This window comes from Convolutriloba macropyga, chromosome 3, assembly GCF_964194025.1.
Source record: "Convolutriloba macropyga chromosome 3, txConMacr16.3, whole genome shotgun sequence".
In the NCBI taxonomy this organism is placed as follows: Eukaryota; Metazoa; Xenacoelomorpha; order Acoela; family Convolutidae; genus Convolutriloba; species Convolutriloba macropyga.
The window spans coordinates 41,857,792-41,879,662 of record NC_134470.1 but is presented as its reverse complement, the minus strand read 5'-3'; the positions used below and the strand labels follow the sequence as shown (position 1 = coordinate 41,879,662).

At 37.9% G+C, this 21,871-nt stretch overlaps 1 protein-coding gene across 1 annotated transcript in view; it reads left to right on the top strand.

Annotated features, from left to right (window-relative positions):
• Positions 1-5,439: 5,439 nt before the first annotated feature.
• Positions 5,440-21,871, top strand: part of LOC142336212 (transcription elongation factor A protein 2-like) — a 35,282-nt gene continuing 18,850 nt past the window's right edge. Inside the window, exons 1-2 of the mRNA XM_075384872.1 lie at positions 5,440-5,712; positions 7,753-7,950. Coding sequence (XP_075240987.1) covers positions 5,497-5,712; positions 7,753-7,950 — 414 coding nt within the window. The 5' untranslated portion in view covers positions 5,440-5,496. The remainder of the gene's footprint in view (positions 5,713-7,752; positions 7,951-21,871) is intronic.

The following is a 21,871-nucleotide window of genomic DNA, read 5'->3' as shown; positions in this document are numbered from 1 at the left end:
GAAGCGTCGTGAAGTATAGCATGCAACCTCAAAATTTTGTAAGAGTTGAAATACTTGTCCAGAGACGAATTATCAATACCAATCAGTCCACCATAGGGTCTCATTTTCAACGCAATATCCAAATCAAGATCAGGATCCAAGTACTGACATGTTGCCAAGAAATAAAGAAACCCTTCACCGTATTGAAAATAATCCTTTTTCAATTCCTTGTAAATTTCGTGAATAGCTTTCAAATCAACCGTCGCTAGGGTTGTCATGGCTGAAAAATGAGTTTCAAGGCCGCCTAATCCCCTTAATCTCTTTCCGTCTAGGATAACCCCCTATTATCCCATGTTTAAGTATCGTAGGATAACCCCCCCCCCCCTCTCTTGAGAATTTACTTACTACTCATATATTATATACATATTTTTATGAATTTTTTTATTTGTATATTTATATATATTTATATATGTATATATGTATGTATGTATTATATATATATATATATAAATATATATATATATATATATAAATACTCAGGCAAATGTGCTTTTACCAACGAAATGGAAGATTAACCAATATTCAGAAGGTTATATTTTACTATTTTAAAACTTTAACCTGATGATGGATTCAGCAGAGTTGTTTAAATTCGAAAAGAACTCTATTCGGTTAAAGCGAGCCTTGTTTTGATCTCATTACATGCTGCCTATCTTGTCCTTCAGTTCTTTTTACCAATCTAATGGAATACCGAACGGGCGTAGATTCCATTTCGAGTGTCTTTACCGAAATATTAGAAAATCAACTGCATAAAAGAGCTGTTTGATGTATTGGTATAAAGCGCTGTGCTCAATTGATGCCTGTTAGATACTTTCTCTGTTTAAGCAGTAAACCTACACTGAAACGGAAGCAGATAAAGGATTTGAATAACAAGCGGCAGTTCATTTTGGAAAACGTCAAGCCTAACAAGGTTAGAAGAGATGTGACTACTTTCGAATGTTTTATGATACATTGTGTCAATGTTGCTTGTAAATACAAACCCCGGTGTTGGGGTTTGTATTTAGGGAAAATTACATTAGGTGCTTTAGTAATATTGTAAGGCAGACCCTAGTTGGGCTCCTTTTACAGTTAAAGTATAAAGAGTTAAGGTTTTCTGCGCGTGAAGTAGACTTACATAATTCGCCAGATTAACCGAATCAGTAAAACAGTAAGGACCAGCTTTACTTATTACGGTGAATAAGGTACATAACACCGGGGTCAATAGAAGAGATACGTGCACAGTGTACCTACAATCTAATAGACTGACTGAAGTCAGTCGTGCTATCGCTTTATATAAGAGAATCGAGTCTTCTCAGTCTCTGATTGGTTGTAATTGTACATTCAGTATTTTGTCTGCTACAATTGTGCAATGTGCAAAGAAACTTCTTGAACTCGTATTACATCCTGACCTTGTAATAAGTTAGTTATGAGACATTGTATGAGTTAGAATCATGATCCAAGCGAAGTGAATTGCAGGATTTTTTGTCTTTGGCTTTGAGCTTTGTACGAGGTTCAAAGAGGCTTTGAATGAATTTTTGTCGGTATTGATTGAAGATATTAATGTAATATCGAAGCAGGGAGTGTGTAGATTTCGAAGTAATTAGAGTGTAAATTTCATGTAATGGTTTAGTCAATTTAGTAATTTGAATGCAGTTGTATATTTCAGGACAAGTATTACCAGTTTTACCTCAAGCAGTGCGTATCCTATCAAGATATCTGAGAGAAAGAATGTCAAAGCAAGAAGTTGAGTTGGTTGGATTACTATGTTGCGTGACGTGTATGAGCGGCCTGGATCAAAGAACAAAGTCTTAGTTTTGAATTATCATGCTCAGAAGGCGCGTTATGTTTTGAGTTCATCATTGTGAAGTATTTAATGACTGTTTATTGGATCGGGATTATTGGAGGATATAAATTATGACTTATAAAAATGTATTTGTTTTGATGGATGTTCGATTCCTTGCCTGCTTGTGGAAGAAATCATTTTGCAATAACCCAATTGGTAAATGGGTTTCTTCATCACTTTTGAGTTGTTCATGCTCTTTTTTTAAATATCAAAACTCAAATTCAACTATCGAATTCTAAATGAACATAGCACAACTATGAGTGGCCATCAAAGTTTCTGATCTAACTGTTGAATGGTGATGAAAATATCCAGGATAAAATATTTGGTGAGAGTATTTGAGAATAGTAATTTAGACAACGATTTTGTTAATAGCCGCCCTCATCTTCTCATCCGGCTATTATTGCGCTCGTATTTTTTACAATTCAAAGAATTTGAATTGTATTGGGGCGTTATATTTTTTAAAGATCTGTTCACACATTTTCATGATTTTTGAAGTCAAATTGGAGTAGTGATTTCTGTCACGCCGAAACAGGAAATGGAGCGAAAAAGCGAGTGGTTTTGCGGCGTGAAATTTTTTCGCTCTAATTTTAAAGTAGAGTGAGAAAATGGTGTGTGAACAAAAATTCGCTTTCTCGCTAGTGGTTTTTTGTTCACATGCGGCAATTTCACTTTGATTTTTACTGTTTTTTCAATTTTTTTAGATCGGGTTTTTTCTAAATGGTTTTCCCAATCCATTAATAGCTCATTCTAGGCCTAGTTTTTTGTGTGAACCAAATTTTCATTTCTCGCTAGTGGTGTTTTGTTCACATGCGGCATTTTGACACCGATTTTTTGTGGTTTTTTTTTAAATTTTTTTATCTGATTTTTTTAGAAATGATTTTCCCAATTCACTCATAGTCCGTTATAAGTCGCTAATTGTTTAGTCAATGAAAATTCTTTGAATTGTACGTCAGGACTTGTCCTGCTATGTTTTTTTTCTACTTCGTCAAACTTTTTTTCGCTTTACCATTTTGCCGCTTTTTCGACATTTTGCGTGAAATCTTTTTGACTTCTCTAGGCTAGTTTCTCTCTTCTCTCATTCTGCTAAAAGTGAATTTGAACATCAGTTGCTAAGCAAAGCAATTCAAAATGAACAGAGTCGGTATAAAAAATTGAAGTCAGAAATAGAAACGGGATAAACCCATAAAGCCCAATTTTAGATGCCCGCTATTTGAACGTCGTTCCTATAAGTCTTAGTTACCACCTCTAATGCTTATTGGTGTTGTTAGTAGCCCCTGTAGCCTCTCTCTAAGAAACAGAAGTATGTTCAACTACGAAATGCCATCAAAATAAATCGGACTTAAAAAATATTTTTGTACAAAAATCTTTTTTTTTCAATATATTCTATTCGTTCAATCCCAATCATGCTTATTGGAATCAACGGCGGCTATTTTCCGGCAATCTGCCGGGTATGTTTTTTTGGTTTGTAATTATCCACTAATGTAGGTAGGGATCGCTTATGAATACGTTAATGAATTGGTTTCGCTTTGAGGAAGTGAGTATTATACTGAATGTAATTGCAGTGTAGTCATGAGCAATACAGGAGCCTTATCTCATTCGAATTGCTAAATGGTATTCCGTGAATATAAGATGTGCATATTTTGATGAATATGAAAATGTTTATGTTGAATCATGTATTTGTAATTCTTTTAATTTAACGGTTTATTCATGTTAATAGTTTGTTATCAGCAGGTATGTTGGCAGCAACAATGTTAATATTGCAGCTGGCTATTTTTGATCTAACCGTTGCGCTTTGACTATAACTCAAGGTCAGTAAATAACAAACATAGCTGGCGGATCGCCAGATAATAGCCGCAATAGCATCGTAGATCTGCAGTCTCAAAAAGATGAAAAACACCAAAAAAGAAAATGCTCAGCTGTTTTGTTTTAAGGATATGGTATGCTTATTGCTGATTCTATTAGCTGCCCTACAGAGTGATAAAAACTCATTTGACCTTATCTCTTTGAATTCAAAGAAAAGTCAATTTCAGAATGAGGAAGTCATTCTTGAGAGTGAGGTAAGTCACGTGTGACCAACCACGCGAGTTCAATCACGCGAATAGACAAAAAACACTCTCCGCTAAGAGTGAAAGATGGCGTCACGCACACAATTCAGTTGAAGTTGCATGAACGAACGAAAAGCAGATTGGAAGTGGTAATTGTGACGCCATATGGTCTTAACATAAATCCCGTTGACGAAATTATAAAATAACCGGAAGAATTCCGGAAGCAACTTGAAGTATCAGGGGTTCACAAGGAAAGCCGTAATTACAGCGGGAACTACTACCTTTTATCTTTAAACATTAAGTGCTCATCATCCCATCGGATATGATTTTTTTAAAAAAATTGTAAAATTTTCAGCTGTCACCAAAAAATGAGCATTGACATAATGGGAGAAAGTTAAAGTAAAAACAATTATGATATAGTCCACTGATAATAAATAAATTATTCATACAATACAAAAAACGAACATAATTTAAACATAAAAATGTTGATAGAAAAACAACTGAAATCTTGATCCCGTGAACTTAATTATTTAAAACACTCAGTAACGTTGAAAAAGGGCCAAATAAATAGGTCATTGAAATACCGATAGGCCCAAGTAACTGGGAGGGCTACAAATTATCATGAACACATTTTTGATATTAACCCGTAAAATATAAAACTCCACATTCAACTGTTCTATCCAAAAGACACATTGTGAAAGCTCTCAATGCTGCACTATGTAATTGAAATCAACTGCAAACAAATTAAAAATCTAAGAAAAAGGCTAAAATCACGTTTAATAACTGAAAAAATGCAGTGCTGATAACTATAGGTCTCAGGATAGAGTGATACATGCTAGAATGTGGAGAATCAGGACAAACAACACACAGATTATACAGATTTTGAAAGGTTAAAAATCACTTCATATATACTTCATATGTATGAAGTAGAAAAGCAATTACATTACCCTAATTAGCTTTCGAGGCTAAGAAAAATCATAGCTGTCATCCCGTAGCGATTACAAAATAAGAAACATAGTTCAGAGGTTGGAAACAATAAAATATTTTGCAATAAAATTGTCAAAAAAATTCAAAACTGTGCACTTGTGAAATTTTTTTTGCATAATTCCAAACACAGCGCCACAAATTAATTCAGTTAGTAAATGAAAATGAGGATCCCTGACTGTGCACAATAGACTTTTTCTAATAATTTAAACCAAAAAACAAACAAAAAACTGAAAAACTGCTTCTCAGTGTACTGTAGTTTAGCTGCTGTTCTTCAAATGAGTGCTGCTAATCAGTAAAAATTTCAGATTCTAAATAAAGCAGTTGAAAATTACCTCACCACTAGATAGAAATAGATATAAAATAACCTCCATAATATCCTACCATATAATAAGAATTGTAATAGCTAGTTGAACTTCTATGCTTCTTATTAGGCCACGCAAGCAATTATTTTCAAAAATTTTCTTTCGTTAATATAATCTTAAATGCTTATGAAAGAATTTTTTAGACCTAATAAAGGAAACCTATGGTTGAAGTGTTGACTTTTAGATTTTTGTATGATATAAAGTGGGTGCTAATAGCCTACGTACTGAGTAGTACAAGAGAGAGATGTGCAGCGAAGAGAGAGTTAATGGACTGAAGAAGGACTTGGAGAGGGCGATGCGGAATGAGGACGACATGAACAGTGGGAAGACGAGAGAGTTGCTCCTTCAACTTAAGTGCCTCAACATGCAGTTAGCAGTGTTAGAGAAGACACGGGTCGGAATGACTATTAATAATTTGAGAAAGTCAACCTCTGATAAACAAATCAGCCAACTTTGTAAAGTAAGTTTTTAATGGTTCACTTTTGAATAAAAATTTCTTCGCCATATTGGTAATTCTACCTGTGACTTATTTTTTGCCTGCTGTGATTGTGTTCACAATAGTTTTTCACATGCAAAAAATAATCATTTGCTTTTAAAATTTGTCTAGTGTTGGAATTTTTTCATAGGTGCCATTATGAGGAAAAATGCTTCTTGGAACTTTACGCACTTGTGATCATATCAATTGCAATAAGTGTTCATTAGCCACGTCATATTCTCAGTCGGCTACTATTGCGCTCCTAATTTTAACGACTCCAGGAGGAGCTTAGGTGATATTTTTTAAATTAGTTGAGTTGTGAAACATGAAAGTTTGCTAACCGAGATAAGTTGTTTTTATTTCTTGACATGATGGTGCTGTCCCCAAAGTTTTTTCAAACTTATCAGCCAGTAATGCGCTTGGGATAATTTTCGACTTAAAGATGCAATTGGAGTTTTTTTTTTATTTTTGCCTTTAGGCGTTTTTTTTAAGTTGGCACATTTTGGGGTGTCATTTTTTGCTGTTTTCCTTTGTTTGAGAGCAGTTTATTTTTTTTTCTGAAGAAAATTCATTAAGGAATTTGGTTAAGAAATTGATTAAGGAATAATAGCCTCTCAACGGCTATTATCGATTTAGGCGCTCTACTTTTTAGATACAATTCAAATAATTTGAATTTATTGGGGCGCTGTCTTTTTTTAAAATCTCTGCACTCGTTTTCATGATTTTTGAAGTCAAATTGGAGTTGTGATTTTGGTCACGGCGAAACAGGAAATGGAGCAAATAATCGAGTGGTTTTGCGGCGTGAAAACCACTCGATTATTTCTTTCACTCGATTTTTAGAGTAGAGTGAGAAAATGGTGTTTGAACAAAAATTTGCTTTCTCGCTGGTTGTTTTTTTTGTTCACATGCGGCATTTTGACATTGATTTTTATTGTTTTTTTTGTTTGTTATCTGATTCTTTTCTAAATGGTTTTCCCAATGCATTCCTAGTCCGTTCTAGGTCTAGTTTGTTGTTAAGTCAGTGAAAATTTTTAAATTGTACGTCAATACTTGTCCTGCTATGTTTGTTTTTAATTCGCTTTACCTTTTGATCACGTTTTTCGTTTTACATAAGTCACGATTTTCGCGCTTTACTTCTGACTTCCTCACTCACTGTTTCAACTGAATGGCTTTTAACTTCTTTCACCCCTTGAATTACGCAATGTAGTGGCTACGTTCAAAGTCAAAAGAGCACAATCAAAAGAAACGAGATAAACCGGTAAAGCCCGTTCATTAAGTCAATGCATCAAGCTATCAAAGTTCATTAAAGCGATTGCTAGCGGACATTAGTATTAAGCTGAAGAGCTTTCTATTTAGAAGCTGATTTAAGTATAGCTTAAGAATCTAACTGAAACTGCATGCCAATTTAGAACACTTTTTGACACTAAAAAATACAGCAAAAAATTTGGTCAATTTCTATCTGTTGTTTTTTTTTCAATCCTAATGTGCACCAAGCGCGTCAACGGCGACAATTTGCCGGCTGTGTTTGTTTTTTTTTGCTGATTGATTTTCTTGGCAACATGATTCATTTAGATATATTTCGAGTTATTGTTACTAAGGTGAGATGGTCAAAGATTCAGTGGATCAGTTATTACTTAAATAAAATAGAAAATATTAATTGCTCTCAAACCAAGGTTGTGGCAATTATATTAGTCCTGGCGGTCGTTTTTAATGCGATTTTTCGCTTGACGGATTTTCCGTCTGACCCATTTGACTTTTCGTGCTCAACAACGGGATATAGAGGTAGCGGGCATTAAGTGCTCTTAGAGCCTTTCAGCTCACTAGTCTCCAAGTATGCGATCCACAGAAACTGTGTTGGAGACTTGTACTTATGGTGCACCCACAACTCTGTTGCGCCCCACCCCGGTGTACCCCCCCCCCCCCCCCCCCCGGCCACTCGGTGGCTAGCTACTTACTGACGAAGCCAACCGGTCGTTTGAGAGCAATTCGCGCGACGTTAGTCGGTTATGTTTACTTCACTTTTAGGACCTCATTAAATCTTGGAAAAAACTTCTGAGTGAAGAAGCGACTGCTGCTAGTAGTAACTCTAGTGCAGGTGCTGCCTCAACAGATAGCACAGATGGGCCTCCTCCGGCTAAGAAGGAAAAGAGCTCTGCTGCCTCCAGTTCCAAAGAATCATCCAGGGAGTCAACTCCCTCCAGAGACCCTAATTCATTATCGCAAGTGAGAACACGCCAATTGGTGATATCATTTTTGATCGAGTTATAGTTTACAATAGTACATCAAAAGCTAATGGAGAAATAAAGTTCTGTAATTGTTATTATTTTAAAAACATTATGGTTAAACATTGAGATTAGATTCGCGGTAAGTAATCGGAAAAATATTACGCTTCTTTCAAGCTTGAAAAAAGCTCGAACTATCGGTTTCGGCGTCCCGCTTTTTCACCCCGATTTATTCAACCCTCTATTAATAGTAATTATATTAGTCCTGTTGGTCTTTTTTTTAATGCAATTTTTCGCTTGACCGATTTTTCGTCTGACACTTTTCGTCCCTAAAAACGGGATAAACAGGCGGCGTTTAGTAGTCCTCCAAGTGCTTAATGTGGTGAAGCCATTGGGAAGGCCGTAGTTTAAGATTAAAAGATCATTTTTAGGAGTTTTTGAGCCCAAAATTTTGCATTTTTTGTTTTTTGGTCATTTTTCGAATTTTGTGTCGGACCAGTCTAAAATTGAGGCTCGTTAAAGTTGATAAAGGTTTTTTTGCAAGACATAAGTACTTTTAATGACCATTTTAAGAGCTATGTTTTGGTTCTCCAAACAAAAACATGCAAATTTATACTAATTTTCACAATTTTTTTTCAAGTTTGCATTTTTGTCATTTATTAAATTGCTCTAGCCTCAAAATCCAAGAAACCTCCTCAAGAGTTTGATAATAGTTTACTGCATAGTTTCTAGATGTAATGGAATGTTTTTCAATATCACGAATTTTAGCTATTTTCAAAAAGTTGCATTTTTTTCCGGCACCAGGTGCCCAGGGACCTCCTGCATATTTGATAATGAGCTGCTGCATAGTTTCTAGAGTTAATGGAATGGTTATCAATATTTTATTGACTCGATTTTCTGCAATTTTTTGATTAAATTTTAAAAAATTCAAATTTTGAAGTATTATCATGTTCCAAGTTATGGATCTTTATGAGCCAATGTAACAATTTAAGGCTTAAAATAGGGATACTGGATAGTCTCTTGAGACAATGAAATGGTTCTGAAGATATTAATATCACGAATTTTAGCAAGACTTTGTTAAAATTTGCAATCGTTTTAAAATTTTTTGAATATTGTTGTCCTTTTCTGAATTAACGGTCATTACTGGCCACCGAATTTTTTTAGGTCTTGGAGATGGGTTACATGACAAACATCCAAAGAGAAAAATGGTTCTGAACATCTTTTTACTCCGAAATCTTGAAACTTGTTTAAATTTACTAACAAGGCTTATCTTGTTAACATTTACTTGCTACTAACAATGCTAGAAAACTAGAAGTTGCAGAGTCTCATCATGGAAAATTTTCCTAGCTCTCTCTCTCTATCTATCTCTCTCCCTCTGTCGGCTGGGGGTTCTTTCCTTCTTTTTCTCGTCCAGGTTTTATCTCTCTCTCTCTCTCTCTCTCTCTCTTTCCTTAACTCTTTGTTGATGCCGCACTTCAGCTGCTATTATTTGGCGTGATATCATCTATTACCCTCATTAACGCTGAATAATATTCGAAATGTTTTTATCATAATTGACTTAACTAACACTTTTTAATGGCTCTTTTTTAATGGAAATCATTGTTAATGGCTCCAACGAAGTTTGTAGCAATTTTATTAATCCTGTTGGTCTTTTTTATGCGATTTTTCGCTTGACCGATTTTTCGTCTGACCCATTTCACGTTTCGTCCTCGAAAACGGGATAAAGAGTTAAATACCGAAGGACATTAAAGTCTCTAAGTATGCTATTCACCAAAACAGTCAAATAGACATAAACTCATGGTGTGAATGGTGGTTCTTAGAGTTTGAGCCCTCTGCGCTTTTAACCCTACCCCCACTTAACCCCTCACCCTTTCCGCCCCTCAATCCACCTGATTCCATCTCTAAACCCACATAATTTGGCCCCCACCCGCGTTGAAGCCGCAACCCCATCATGCTTAACCTACCACCTCGATTAAGCTAAGACTAGTCTCCCTAAGTGGCAGCTAGCTACTGAGGAAGTCAACCGCTCGTCAGACGTTACTTCCTTGAGGGGGTAAGGAAAGGGGGAGGGGTTGAGCAATTCACCCGACGTTAGTCAGTTATGTTCATTATTTCGAAATCAAATTGGCATAGTGATTTTGGTCACGCTGAAAAAGGGAGTGGAGCGAAAAAGACTTAATTAGCGGCGCGAAATTTTTAACTAATGAGAAAGCGGTGTTTGAACAAATTTTGCTTGCTCAATGGTGGTTTCCTGTTCACCAAGAGATATTTGTCGTTTGTTTTCATTGTTCGTTAGGTTTTTTCATCAATCTTTTTCTAACTGGTTCAATTTGATTGCTGATCATACCTCGGTCAAGTCTTTTTTGGTCAATGAAAGTTGGTTTAATTGTAGATCTTAGAAGCAACTAAAATTGTACCACTCGTCCTAAGAAACGGTATAAAGAGGTAGCGCACGGTGGGAATTAAGTTCTCTTAGAGCATTTCAACTCACTAGTCTCCAAGTAAGCGATTCACAGAAACTGTCTTTGAGACTTATGGTGTTTAGGGCGGTTCTTAGAAATTGATCCCCCACCCACCCCATCCCCACCCATGCACATATTTCATTCCGCAGGGGCCCAGTGCAGCCAATGATCCTCACACCGTTGCGCTCATAACGCCCCTTCAATTAAGCTAAAGCTAGCCTCACAACCGTGGCTAGCTACTGCCGGTGCCAAACGGTCGTTTGATAGCAATTCGCCTGATGTTAGTCTGTCGTGTTTTAAATAAGTAATATAATCACTTGGCCATGCCTCAGCGCCCGTGGGACTTGATATGAAAGCAACACAACCGAACGTGGGATTAAGTTATCCCCTTAACTGTGGCAAAACATGCCTGCAATTTTAATTGATTTTCATTGCATTGGGGTGATGTCTTTTTTATAGCTGCGAAGCTGATAAGTTGAGCGTAGATATATTGCGGTGTTCGTGGTTATATGACTCGAAAAGAATTGTTGTTCTACAGATTTTTACGACTCGAGGAGGACTATTGGTTTTCTACAGGTTTTTGCAATTTGAAAAATGTGAATTGTACTGGTGTGCTGTCTTCTTTTTAAGATCTGCTCACATTTTTCCACCTTTTTTGTCATGAGAATTCGAATTGGAGTAGTGACTTTAATCACACTGGATTGGATAGGATTGAAAAGCGAATAATTTAAGGCGACTATCAGTTATTGTTTGGATTTCGCCTGTCTTTTTTGTGGTTCTTTTTGTAGTTTTGTTGTTTAGTCTCATTAACGATAGGTCTCAATGGCTCACTATTTAGCATCTCAGTGGTGAAAGAGGGGTCTGTCGCACACTTTTAGCCACATTCGACCATATCCAACTATTTAGCCGAAAATCCCGCCCCCATCGGGATTTGAACCCACGCCTTCGAAATTTTTTTCTAGTGATCCAAAGGTCGTAATCACTGCACCATCTGAGCTTTCGAAAACTGTTTTTGATTCAATTTAAACCTCTTGCTTGTTTTGGACTGCGCTTAAGCTGAGCAGTCCAAAACGATAGAACGAAATTTAAATAGTGGATTGTCACAGTGGCTACGTCACACCAACTTAGTGGGTCCATTTTATACTAACCTCTAGAGCGCACGTGCTGTATTATTTTATAGTAGTTTACTATATACTGTAACGTCGTAACCACTGCACCAGCTGAGCTTTGGAAAACTGTTTTTCAATACCGTTAATTTAAATATGTATCCACTCCCTTCAGTTACTATATACTGGATCAAAATATTCGCGTTTACACTGAAACAAATAAATGTTCACTACAATTGAGTAAAATATTCAAATACTCTGCTGAAAGCGAATACGTTGCTATAATAAGAATACGAATGCAGTGCTGGTTATATGCACGAAGAAGTGATATAGCTGAATAATAAAGCTGAATTATGTTATCAAGTATATCATTAGTTAATTTAGTTGTCCCTTCTTGCCTCTTTTTTGAGTGGTTCATCGATTTCCTCTTCTTCAGCGCTCTCCTGCGTTCTTTGCAGATCAAGATGAGCATCTCGAGCCTCACGTCTAAATTTTTGGTACGCAGTCAAAAGACAGCAGAGCTCGTCGAGAGTTAGGGAAACCATCGCCTTACTCCAACTCAAATCTGACCGCTCCTCGAACACCTTGAAGTGAAAGTATACAGACTTTCGGCCGTTGTTGCCCAGATATTGTTTGAAACTCATTCTCACGAACTTCTTTGGGCCATCTAAACATGTTTAACTATTAAGTTTGATGAAGGATTATACATGTTTGCCCATCACCCGACCTCAAACCTATCTCTATGTAACAAAAATTAACATGAAAATAAGTTGATTGAAAGTCACTCACCCATATAATCATTGACAATGACGCACTCTTCACCGTTTGCCTCCATTTCGGGGGAATTGCTGTAAATGGTTTTATGATGAGTTGTTAGGTCTAATTTTTCGACCGCTATTATGTTGATGAGTTGAAGGTTGTTAATCAACTGCATACTCTCCATATAAATTTCGAATAGGTTCTTCTTCAATACTACCACCTGTTTATCGCCTTTCTGAGTGACCACCTCTATACTTATACTTTCGCCCGCGGCCAATGCAATTACGCGTCTATTGAACACGGCCGAATCGTAGTTGAATTCCATACGGCTGAACAAAAATTCTTTGACTTAACAACAAAGGTGATTCAATTTAAGTGATTATTGCTCTTGGTTTGCGTTGGGTTTGTGGATTGCGATAACGAGACGTTTAATCTCGCCTAATTTATAGTTTGTTGACTTAGCAGGGAAATAATCTGAACTTATGAAGGGAGGAAAACCTGAATTTATGGTCGATTTTCTTGGACTAAGGCTGCATTGAAAATTAATAGTTCGACTAAAATCTGAAGGTGATCTACGATAAGCAAGCAATGAATGCGTTTTTGTGAGAAGGACAAAGCCATGATAAAAATTGTATAAGTATCTCAGTAAAAAGTTATGCGTTCTATGATTTTGAATGAAAGATAGGTGAGTGCTTCTTTTGATAGCCAAGTCATCTTCGAAAAAAATTTCTATAAAAAAGGGCCGCTTTTGCAGATATACCAGTAAAATAGTTTCAGTTAGAGGTTCCTTCTCTGTGCCAAGCAGTCTACGTTATTGGGGTAAAGTAAAAGCAGGGAAAACTCAATTTCAGAGATCAGTCAAAAAGATGGCGGAAAATGATTGCAGCTGGACATTTTCCTAACTCGGCTTGACAAATAAACACTGAGATGTAGTTTTCTTAATGCCTCGGACCGAGACCCTCAAACAAACTTAGAGGTTCTCCAGCTGTAGACCTTGACAAATTCCCTCTTGGATCTAGAATCGCTCCTAGCTCTATGCAATATGCAAGGTCCACCCAGGACGAAGAGCAATAACGGACTAAGTTTGTAGAGGGTTAATATTTTTGAAAATTCTGACCGCTCCTCGAAAGCCTTGAAGTGAAAGTATACAGACTTTCGGCCGTTGTTGCCCAGATATTGTTTGAAACTCATTCTCACGAACTTCTTTGGGCCATCTAAACATGTTTAACTATTAAGTTTGATGAAGGATTATAAATGTTCGCCCATCACCCGACCTCAAACCTATCTCTATGTAACAAAAATGAATGTTGAATTAACATGAAAATAATTTGATTGAAAGTCACTCACCCATATAATCATTGACAATGACGCACTCTTTACCGTCTGCCTCCATTTCGGGGGAATTAATGTAAATGGTTCTATGATGAGCTGTTAGGTCCAATTTTCCGACCGCTATTATGTTGATGAGTTGACGGTTGTTAATCAACTGCATACTCTCCATATAAATTTCGAATAGGTTCTTCTTCAATACTACCACCTGTTTATCGCCTTTCTGAGTGACCACCTCTATCCTTATACTTTCGCCCGCGCCCAATGCATTTACGCGTCTATTGAACACGGCCGAATCGTAGTTGAATTCCATACGGCTGAACAAAAATTCTTTGACTTAACAACAAAGGTGATTCAATTTAAGTGATTATTGCTCTTGGTTTGCGTTGGGTTTGTGGATTGCGATAACGAGACGTTTAATCTCGCCTAATTTATAGTTTGTTGACTTAGCAGGGAAATAATCTGAACTTATGAAGGGAGGAAAACCTGAATTTTTGGTCGATTTTCTTGGACTAAGGCTGCATTGAAAATTAATAGTTCGACTAAAATCTGAAGGTGATCTACGGTAAGCAAGCAATGAATGCGTTTTTGTGAGAAGGACAAAGCCATGATAAAAATTGTATAAGTAGCTCAGTAAAAAGTTATGCGTTCTATGATTTTGAATGAAAGATAGGTGAGTGCTTCTTTTGATAGCCAAGTCATCTTCGAAAAAAATTTCTATAAAAAAGGGCCGCTTTTGCAGATATACCAGTAAAATAGTTTCAGTTAGAGGTTCCTTCTCTGTGCCAAGCGTTCTACGTTATTGGGGTAAAGTAAAAGCAGGAAAAACTCAATTTCAGAGATCAGTCAAAAAGATGGCGGAAAATGATTGCAGCTGGACATTTTCCTAACTCGGCTTGACAAATAAACACTGAGATGTAGTTTTCTTAATGCCTCGGACCGAGACCCTCAAACAAACTTAGAGGTTCTCCAGCTGTAGACCTTGACAAATTCCCTCTTGGATCTAGAATCGCTCCTAGCTCTATGCAATATGCAAGGTCCACCCAGGACGAAGAGCAATAACGGACTAAGTTTGTAGAGGGTTAATATTTTTGAAAAATCTGACCGCTCCTCGAAAGCCTTGAAGTGAAAGTATACAGACTTTCGGCCGTTGTTGCCCAGATATTGTTTGAAACTCATTCTCACGAACTTCTTTGGGCCATCTAAACATGTTTAACTAGTAAGTTTGATGAAGGATTATAAATGTTCGCCCATCACCCGAGCTCAAACCTATCTCTATGTAACAAAAACGAATGTTGAATTAACATGAAAATAAGTTGATTGAAAGTCACTCACCCATATAATCTTTGACAATGACGCATTCTTCACCGTCTGCCTCCATTTCGGGGGAATTAATGTAAATGGTTCTATGATGAGTTGTTAGGTCCAATTTTCCGACCGCTATTATGTTGATGAGTTGACGGTTGTTAATCAACTGCATACTCTCCATATAAATTTCGAATAGGTTCTTCTTCAATACTACCACCTGTTTATCGCTTTTCTGAGTGACCACCTCTATCCTTATACTTTCGCCCGCGGCCAATGCAATTACGCGTCTATTGAACACGGCCGAATCGTAGTTGAATTCCATACGGCTGAACAAAAATTCTTTGACTTAACAAAGGTGATTCAATTTAAGTGATTATTGCTCTTGGTTTGCGTTGGGTTAGTGGATTGCGATAACGAGACGTTTAATCTCGCCTAATTTATAGTTTGTTGACTTAGCAGGGAAATAATCTGAACTTATGAAGGGAGGAAAACCTGAATTTATGGTCGATTTTCTTGGACTAAGGCTGCATTGAAAATTAATAGTTCGAATAAAATCTGGAGGTGGTCTACGATAAGCAAGCAATTAATCCGTTTTTGTGAGAAGGACAAAGCCATGATAATAATTGTATAAGTATCTCAGTGAAAAGTTTTGCGTTCTATGATTTTGAATGAAAGATAGGTGAGTGCTTCTTTTGATAGCCAAGTCATCTTCGAAAAAAATTTCTATAAAAAAGGGCCGCTTTTGCAGATATACCAGTAAAATAGTTTCAGTTAGAGGTTCCTTCTCTGTGCCAAGCATTCTACGTTATTGGGGTAAAGCAGAAGCAGGGAAAACTCAATTTCAGAGATCAGTCAAAAAGATGGCGGAAAAATGATTGCAGCTGGACATTTTCCTAACTCGGCTCGACATAAACACTGAGATGTAGTTTTCTTAATGCCTCGGACCGAGACCCTCTAATAAACTTAGAGGTTCTCCAGCTGTAGACCTTGACAAATTCCCTCTTGGATCTAGAATCGCTCCTAGCTCTGTGCAATATGCAAGGTCCACCCAGGAAGAAGAGCAATGACGGTCTAAGTTTGTAGAGGGTTAATATTTTTTGAAAAATCTGAGCGCTCCTCAAACACCTTGAAGTGAAAGTATACAGACTTTCAGCCGTTGTTTCCCATATATTGTTTGATACTCATTCTCACGAACTTCTTTGGGCCATCTAAACATGTTTAACTATTAAGTTTGATGAAGGATTATTAATGTTTGCCCATCACCCGACCTCAAACCTATCTCTATGTAACAAAAATGAATGTTCAATTAACATGAAAATTGAAAAAAGAAAATTGAAACATGAAAAAGTTGATTGAAAGTCACTCACCCATATAATCATTGACAATGACGCACTCTTCACCATCTGCCTCCATTTCGGGGGAATTGCTGTAATTAGTTCTATGATGAGTTGTTAGGTTCAATTTTCCGAACGCTATTATGTTGATGAGTTGACGGTTTGTAATCAACTGCATACTCTCCATATAAATTTTGAATGGGTTCTTCAATACTACCACCTGTTTATCGCCTTTCTGAGTGACCACCTCTATCGTTATACTTTCGCCCGCGGCAAATGCAATAACGCGTCTATTGAGCACGGCCGAATCGTAGTTGAATTCCATATGGCTGAACAAAAATTCTTTGACTTAACAACAAAGGTGATTCAATTTAAGTGATTATTGCTCTTGGTTTGCGTTGGGTTTGTGGATTGCGATAACGAGACGTTTAATCTCGCCTAATTTATGGTTTGTTGACTTAGCAGGGAAATAATCTGAACTTATGAACGGAGGAAAATCTGAATTTTTTGGTCGATTTTCTTGGACTAAGGCTGCATTGAAAATTAATAGTTCGAATAGAATCTGAAGGTGATCTACGATAAGCAAGCAATGGATGCGTTTTTGTGAGAAGGACAAAGCCATGATAATAATTGTATAAGAATCTCAGTAAAAAGTTATGCGTTCTATGATTTTGAATGGAAGATGAAAGGTGAGTGCTTCTTTTGATAGCCAAGTCATCTTCGAAAAAAATTCTATAGAAAAGGGCCGGTTTTGCAGATAATCAGTAAAATAGTTTCAGTTAGAGGTTCCTTCTCTGTGTCAAGCATTCTACGTTTTTGGGGTAAAGCAAAAGCAGGGAAAACTCAATTTCAGAGATCAGTCAAAAAGATGGCGGAAAGTGATTGCAGCCGGATATTTTCCTAACTCGGCTTGACAACTGAACACTGAGACGTAGTTTTCTTAATGCCTCGGACCGAGACCCTCAAACAAACTTAGAGGTTCTCCAGCTGTAGACCTTGACAAATTCCGTCTTGGATCTAGAATCGCTCCTAGAATGCAAGGTCCACCCAGGACGAAGAGCAATAACGGACTGTTTGTAGAGGGCTAATATTTTTGAAAAATTTCCAAAATTTTCAAAAATTACCCAACGGGTCCCCCCTTTGAAAATTTTATAAAATTATTGAAAAATTTCAAAATTTTCAAAATTCACCCAAAGGGTCCCCACTTTGAAAGTTTTAAAAAGGAAAGAAGAAGATTAAAAGCGCCCTCAAAACTTCAGTAAAAAAGTCGATTGCTCAAACTCTTCAACAACGTGCGATGGGCGCTCGCACGTTGTTGAAGAGTTTGAGCAATCGACTTTTTTACTGAAGTTTTGAGGGCGCTTTTAATCTTCTTCTTTCCTCTCAAAGCCTGACCCAACTTTGGAATAGCTGCTTCAAGTTGCGTCCAACTTTTTTGACGAGAGGCAAGGCATATTTTCTCAAAAGTGGAAGTACTGATTGTCCCACGCGCACAGCCGGGGCCCCCAAACCAGCTGCACCAGAACCAAATTGCCTTGCTTGTCCACCACCGTATGTTGAGCTCGCTCGAATTTGTGCCTCGTAGTGTGAGTCCATCGTGCGTCTAGCTAATTGGTTGATGAGTGAGTGAGTGAGGGCGACTGTTTTTTGGTTTTGATGTTGTCAAAATGATGCTGCAGAATTCCTCTGCAGACGAAACTTTAAAGTTAGGCTTGTTCGACCGCGTGACAAAAAAGGAGCAAGACTACCCATTTCGTTCCGTAGACTGACAGTTTTTGACCGAAAGGCTGATTTTACAACATCTTTCCACTGCAACTTTGCAAATGACCGATAGGAAACGGCGGACACTCCTCTGTGATTGTCGTTGTCATGGGTCAACGTAATGCTAGGAAGAAGAGATGTACCCTTGTCACCCAAAACCTGATTTTGAACCAAGTCACAGTAAACTAGGATATTGTGCAGACCAGCGTCAATGTCCACCGGGAAATGGCTACCTGGCTCGTAATTTTGCACACTCAATGTAGTTACATGCAAGATATTTTGCAAATCGGCAGATACCTATCGAATAAAGGGCAGCAGCAGCGATGGGTTTTGTGCTGATGGTTCTTTATTTTCCGCTGCATGTATCTCTAGGCGTTGATTCTCCCTCCTGACTGTCTAGGAAATGGGCCAGCGACGAGTTGTGTTGAACGCCTTCTGACATAGCTCCATCATCAGGTCATCAACAGAATTATATCGGCCAGCGCTTATTTGATCTCGACGAATGCTGCCTTCTCCGCTCTCAGAGTCGTCATCGCTCTCTTCGTCGCTAGACCAGTTGAGAAGGGACGAGTGATTGTTGCGAGAAACTGTTGTCCCAGCACCCAGAAGCAATTGTTGTTTCTGTTGTATGACTGCATTTGATGCTTGTTGCAACGACAAGTTCTCTTGCTCGATTTCCTCCTCTTCGTCCGTACTTTCAAAATCATCATTGGATAAATCATCACTAGAGTCGTCGTCATCGTTGAACGCAGCAGCATTGGTTTCAAAAGTTCCGTCAGTAACGTTTTTGATGGTAGAGGGCCAAGAATTTTCCAAAAGAGCCACTTGCCATGTACCCAAAGACTTGTTCAGCTCGATGACATTTGGTAAAAGATTTGTAAAGCGTGCTAAAGTGTTTTGCTCATAGGTTTCCATCGATGCATTGGAAATCAGATTCAACGTGAACCTCCCGCTGCATTTCGGTGACTGAAATATCCGAGAGAGCAGTCATATTTCTTAATACTTGACAAGTTCAGATTCGTAAAAACGCCCAAAGATTAATTCGTTAGTTTCGTTAGAGACCACCCGATACGTAGGATTTTTTGTCAAAATGGCTGAAACGCGAAATATCTCGTGGCTGAATTGCACTTTGTAATCTTTGTGAAATGTCTCCAACTTTCTTCGAATCCTCACCGTGTCTCCAATTTTAAATTTGGGCTTATGCAGGTCTTTATTCAAAGTCAAAGACACCAAGTAACCCACGTGATCCTGGGTTACGTCTTTTGGAGCCATTCCTATTACGAGATTGGTTCGAGAATTTATAGCTTGAACAAAATTTTGCAACTGGTCAATGTACCTTTCTGTGTGATGCTCATTCATGTAACGATAAGTTAATGCCTTTAGTGACCTTACGTTCCGTTCTGCGAAAGCACTCTTCTTTTCATTGTAAGTTTGATAAATCTTAATTTTTTCGATTGGCAGTATTTGGCGAATGCACCCAAAAACTCTTTACCGTCATCAGCCCACAAGCGCTCGGGAACAATACCACTGTTTTTAAAACCTTTTCTTTTTGTAATTATTCGACAAAATGCTTGTTTTGTTGTTGTTGCGTATTTGTCCTTCATTGCTTCGACTCTCAAATAGCGACTCAGAGTTTCAACAGCCACCAAAAGGTACCTAAGGCCGTTGTTGAATGACTGGACAGATTGCATATCTGCCAAATCGATTGACCAGATTTCGTTCAAGCGATATGATAGAACCTTTAGGCGTGGGAAATTACGCCTGATTTGCTTATACTTTGTGTAAGTGGAACTCGTAGATAAATATTTTCAACAGTTGACACAGGCAACCCGGTTGTTTTTGCGAGTGATTTCGAGTTCCCAAAAGCACTGCTAGAATGCGATACGTTAGAGTAATGCCTGTGTGCTTTCTGAAAACTTGGGTTCACTGTCAGCGCTTGAGAAACAACTCGCTCCCGAGAACATTTTGTGCAAGTAAAATCTTTGTCAACGTAGTCCCTGACGCTAGCCAAACCACTCCAGTCAAAATGGACCCAGCCACAAATGGTACACCAGAGCAATGGCTTTTTTTTGGTGCTCTTTCCCAAAGTCTTGCTACATGAACCACAAATTGTTTTGGAGGGTCCTGGATTGGGCTCCACGCCGCCAATTTTTAACAAGGCAGAGAAAAGTAAGCTGCAGAAAGTCAGCCAGTGCATCAAATAAACATTGAGGAGAGAAGAATTTGCCCCAAATTATAGAGAGCCAGGTAGGCGTCGAAGTTGTATTGGGTTGATCCTGCTGCTGCTGTCCTTGACCATGTGGCGTGTTTGATGCAACTCTCTTGGCAAAAGTATTGGCGACAAGATGAGGTAAAAACTGCAGTCGCGAAATAAGCTCAAGGTCATCTTTTGTCAATTTTTGTTGGGACTCTGTATATCAATAAGGAAGTCAAGTAGATTACTAGATTTTTTGTTGTCTTTTCCTTGTATTATACCTGATTCCCGGTCTAAGGTAAAATCTTTTTGGCTGAGAATGTTTAGAATACGCTTGGTTCGCTCAATCTTTCCACTGCTCATTCCACTTGCCAGCAGAGTATCAAGTACCTTGTCGACCACTTTATCTGGAAGAAATTTATTTTCAGGCAAGCTAGTTTGATCTGTTGTGGCGTTGCAGGACGGGACGAAAAATCTTTATTGTTGTTGTTGTTGTTGACGAGTTGAGACGAAACACTCAACTTTGCTATTGCCTCTGAGTTGGAGTGACAGCTGGGGCTTGGACCCAAAAATTCAATTTTTGCTTGTTCTGATTGGGAGGGAAGCTGCTGCTGCTCTAAGTTGACTGCTGAGGATCGTTTCAGCGGCAATAGGTCGTTATAATAATTCAAGGATAACAGAACATACTTTTTAGTGCCGACTTGTTTCTTCATTTCATTTTTGACAAATGAAGCAGGACGTCTGGGTCGATTATTTTTACGAGTGCTATTCCCTGATTGGTCGCCAAAAGTCTACGCTTTTTAGAAACCTTTACTTTTTTCTGACATATGGTCTCAATAATTTGACGAAAGTGTTTGGATGTAACATTTTTGTTTTATACGCACACGTTCCCCTTAACCACATTAAAAACGTAATCTATTAGAAATTTCATAAATGATAAATCCGCATGAATCAAAATCAATCTCTGTAAAACTGGTTTAACAGTTGTAAGAATCTGTAAAATACTTTGATTTTGTGAACGACTCATTAAGTTCAATATGATCGGAATTTTTAGCGTTTATATGAAATAATGATGGCAAGTTGCCCGTAGCGCAAATATTTGAAACTAGGCGTAAATTTTCGTTACAGCGGTGATCCAAGTCAATCAGAAGATGACCATAGGGCTCCTCTGTAGCTGATCGGTAAGCAGACAACGAAAGATCTCGATCTCCCAGCTGTCGTCCCAAACAGTCAATTTGGTTTATGTCGCGTGGGCTTTTTAGCAGCAGCAAGTGGGTTAGATTCAAGTCAATTGTCTTTGAGTTTGTACTTTTTTTGATGGAGATTATGTTTTAGGAAAATAACGTGTTGATTTTTGTGGCGACCGGACACAACAAGGTTAAAAAACTCTACTGAATTGGCGAGTTCGTCGAATACGTCATCAAACACCAAAAGGTGGCGCTTGAGATTCGACATTAGCGCTAGCTTCTTCCAATCCACGCCATTGAGAAAGTTGATCTCATTGTGATTTAATTTTGAGGCAATATCATCGTAAACCGGCTGCCAATGCTGAAAGATGTAGGTTATGCAATCAAAATTGGGTCGAAACAGTCGACGATGATACACCAGTAAGTCTGCAACAAGTAGTGTTTTCCCGCAACCACTGGGACCAACCACGGGCATCAGGAAG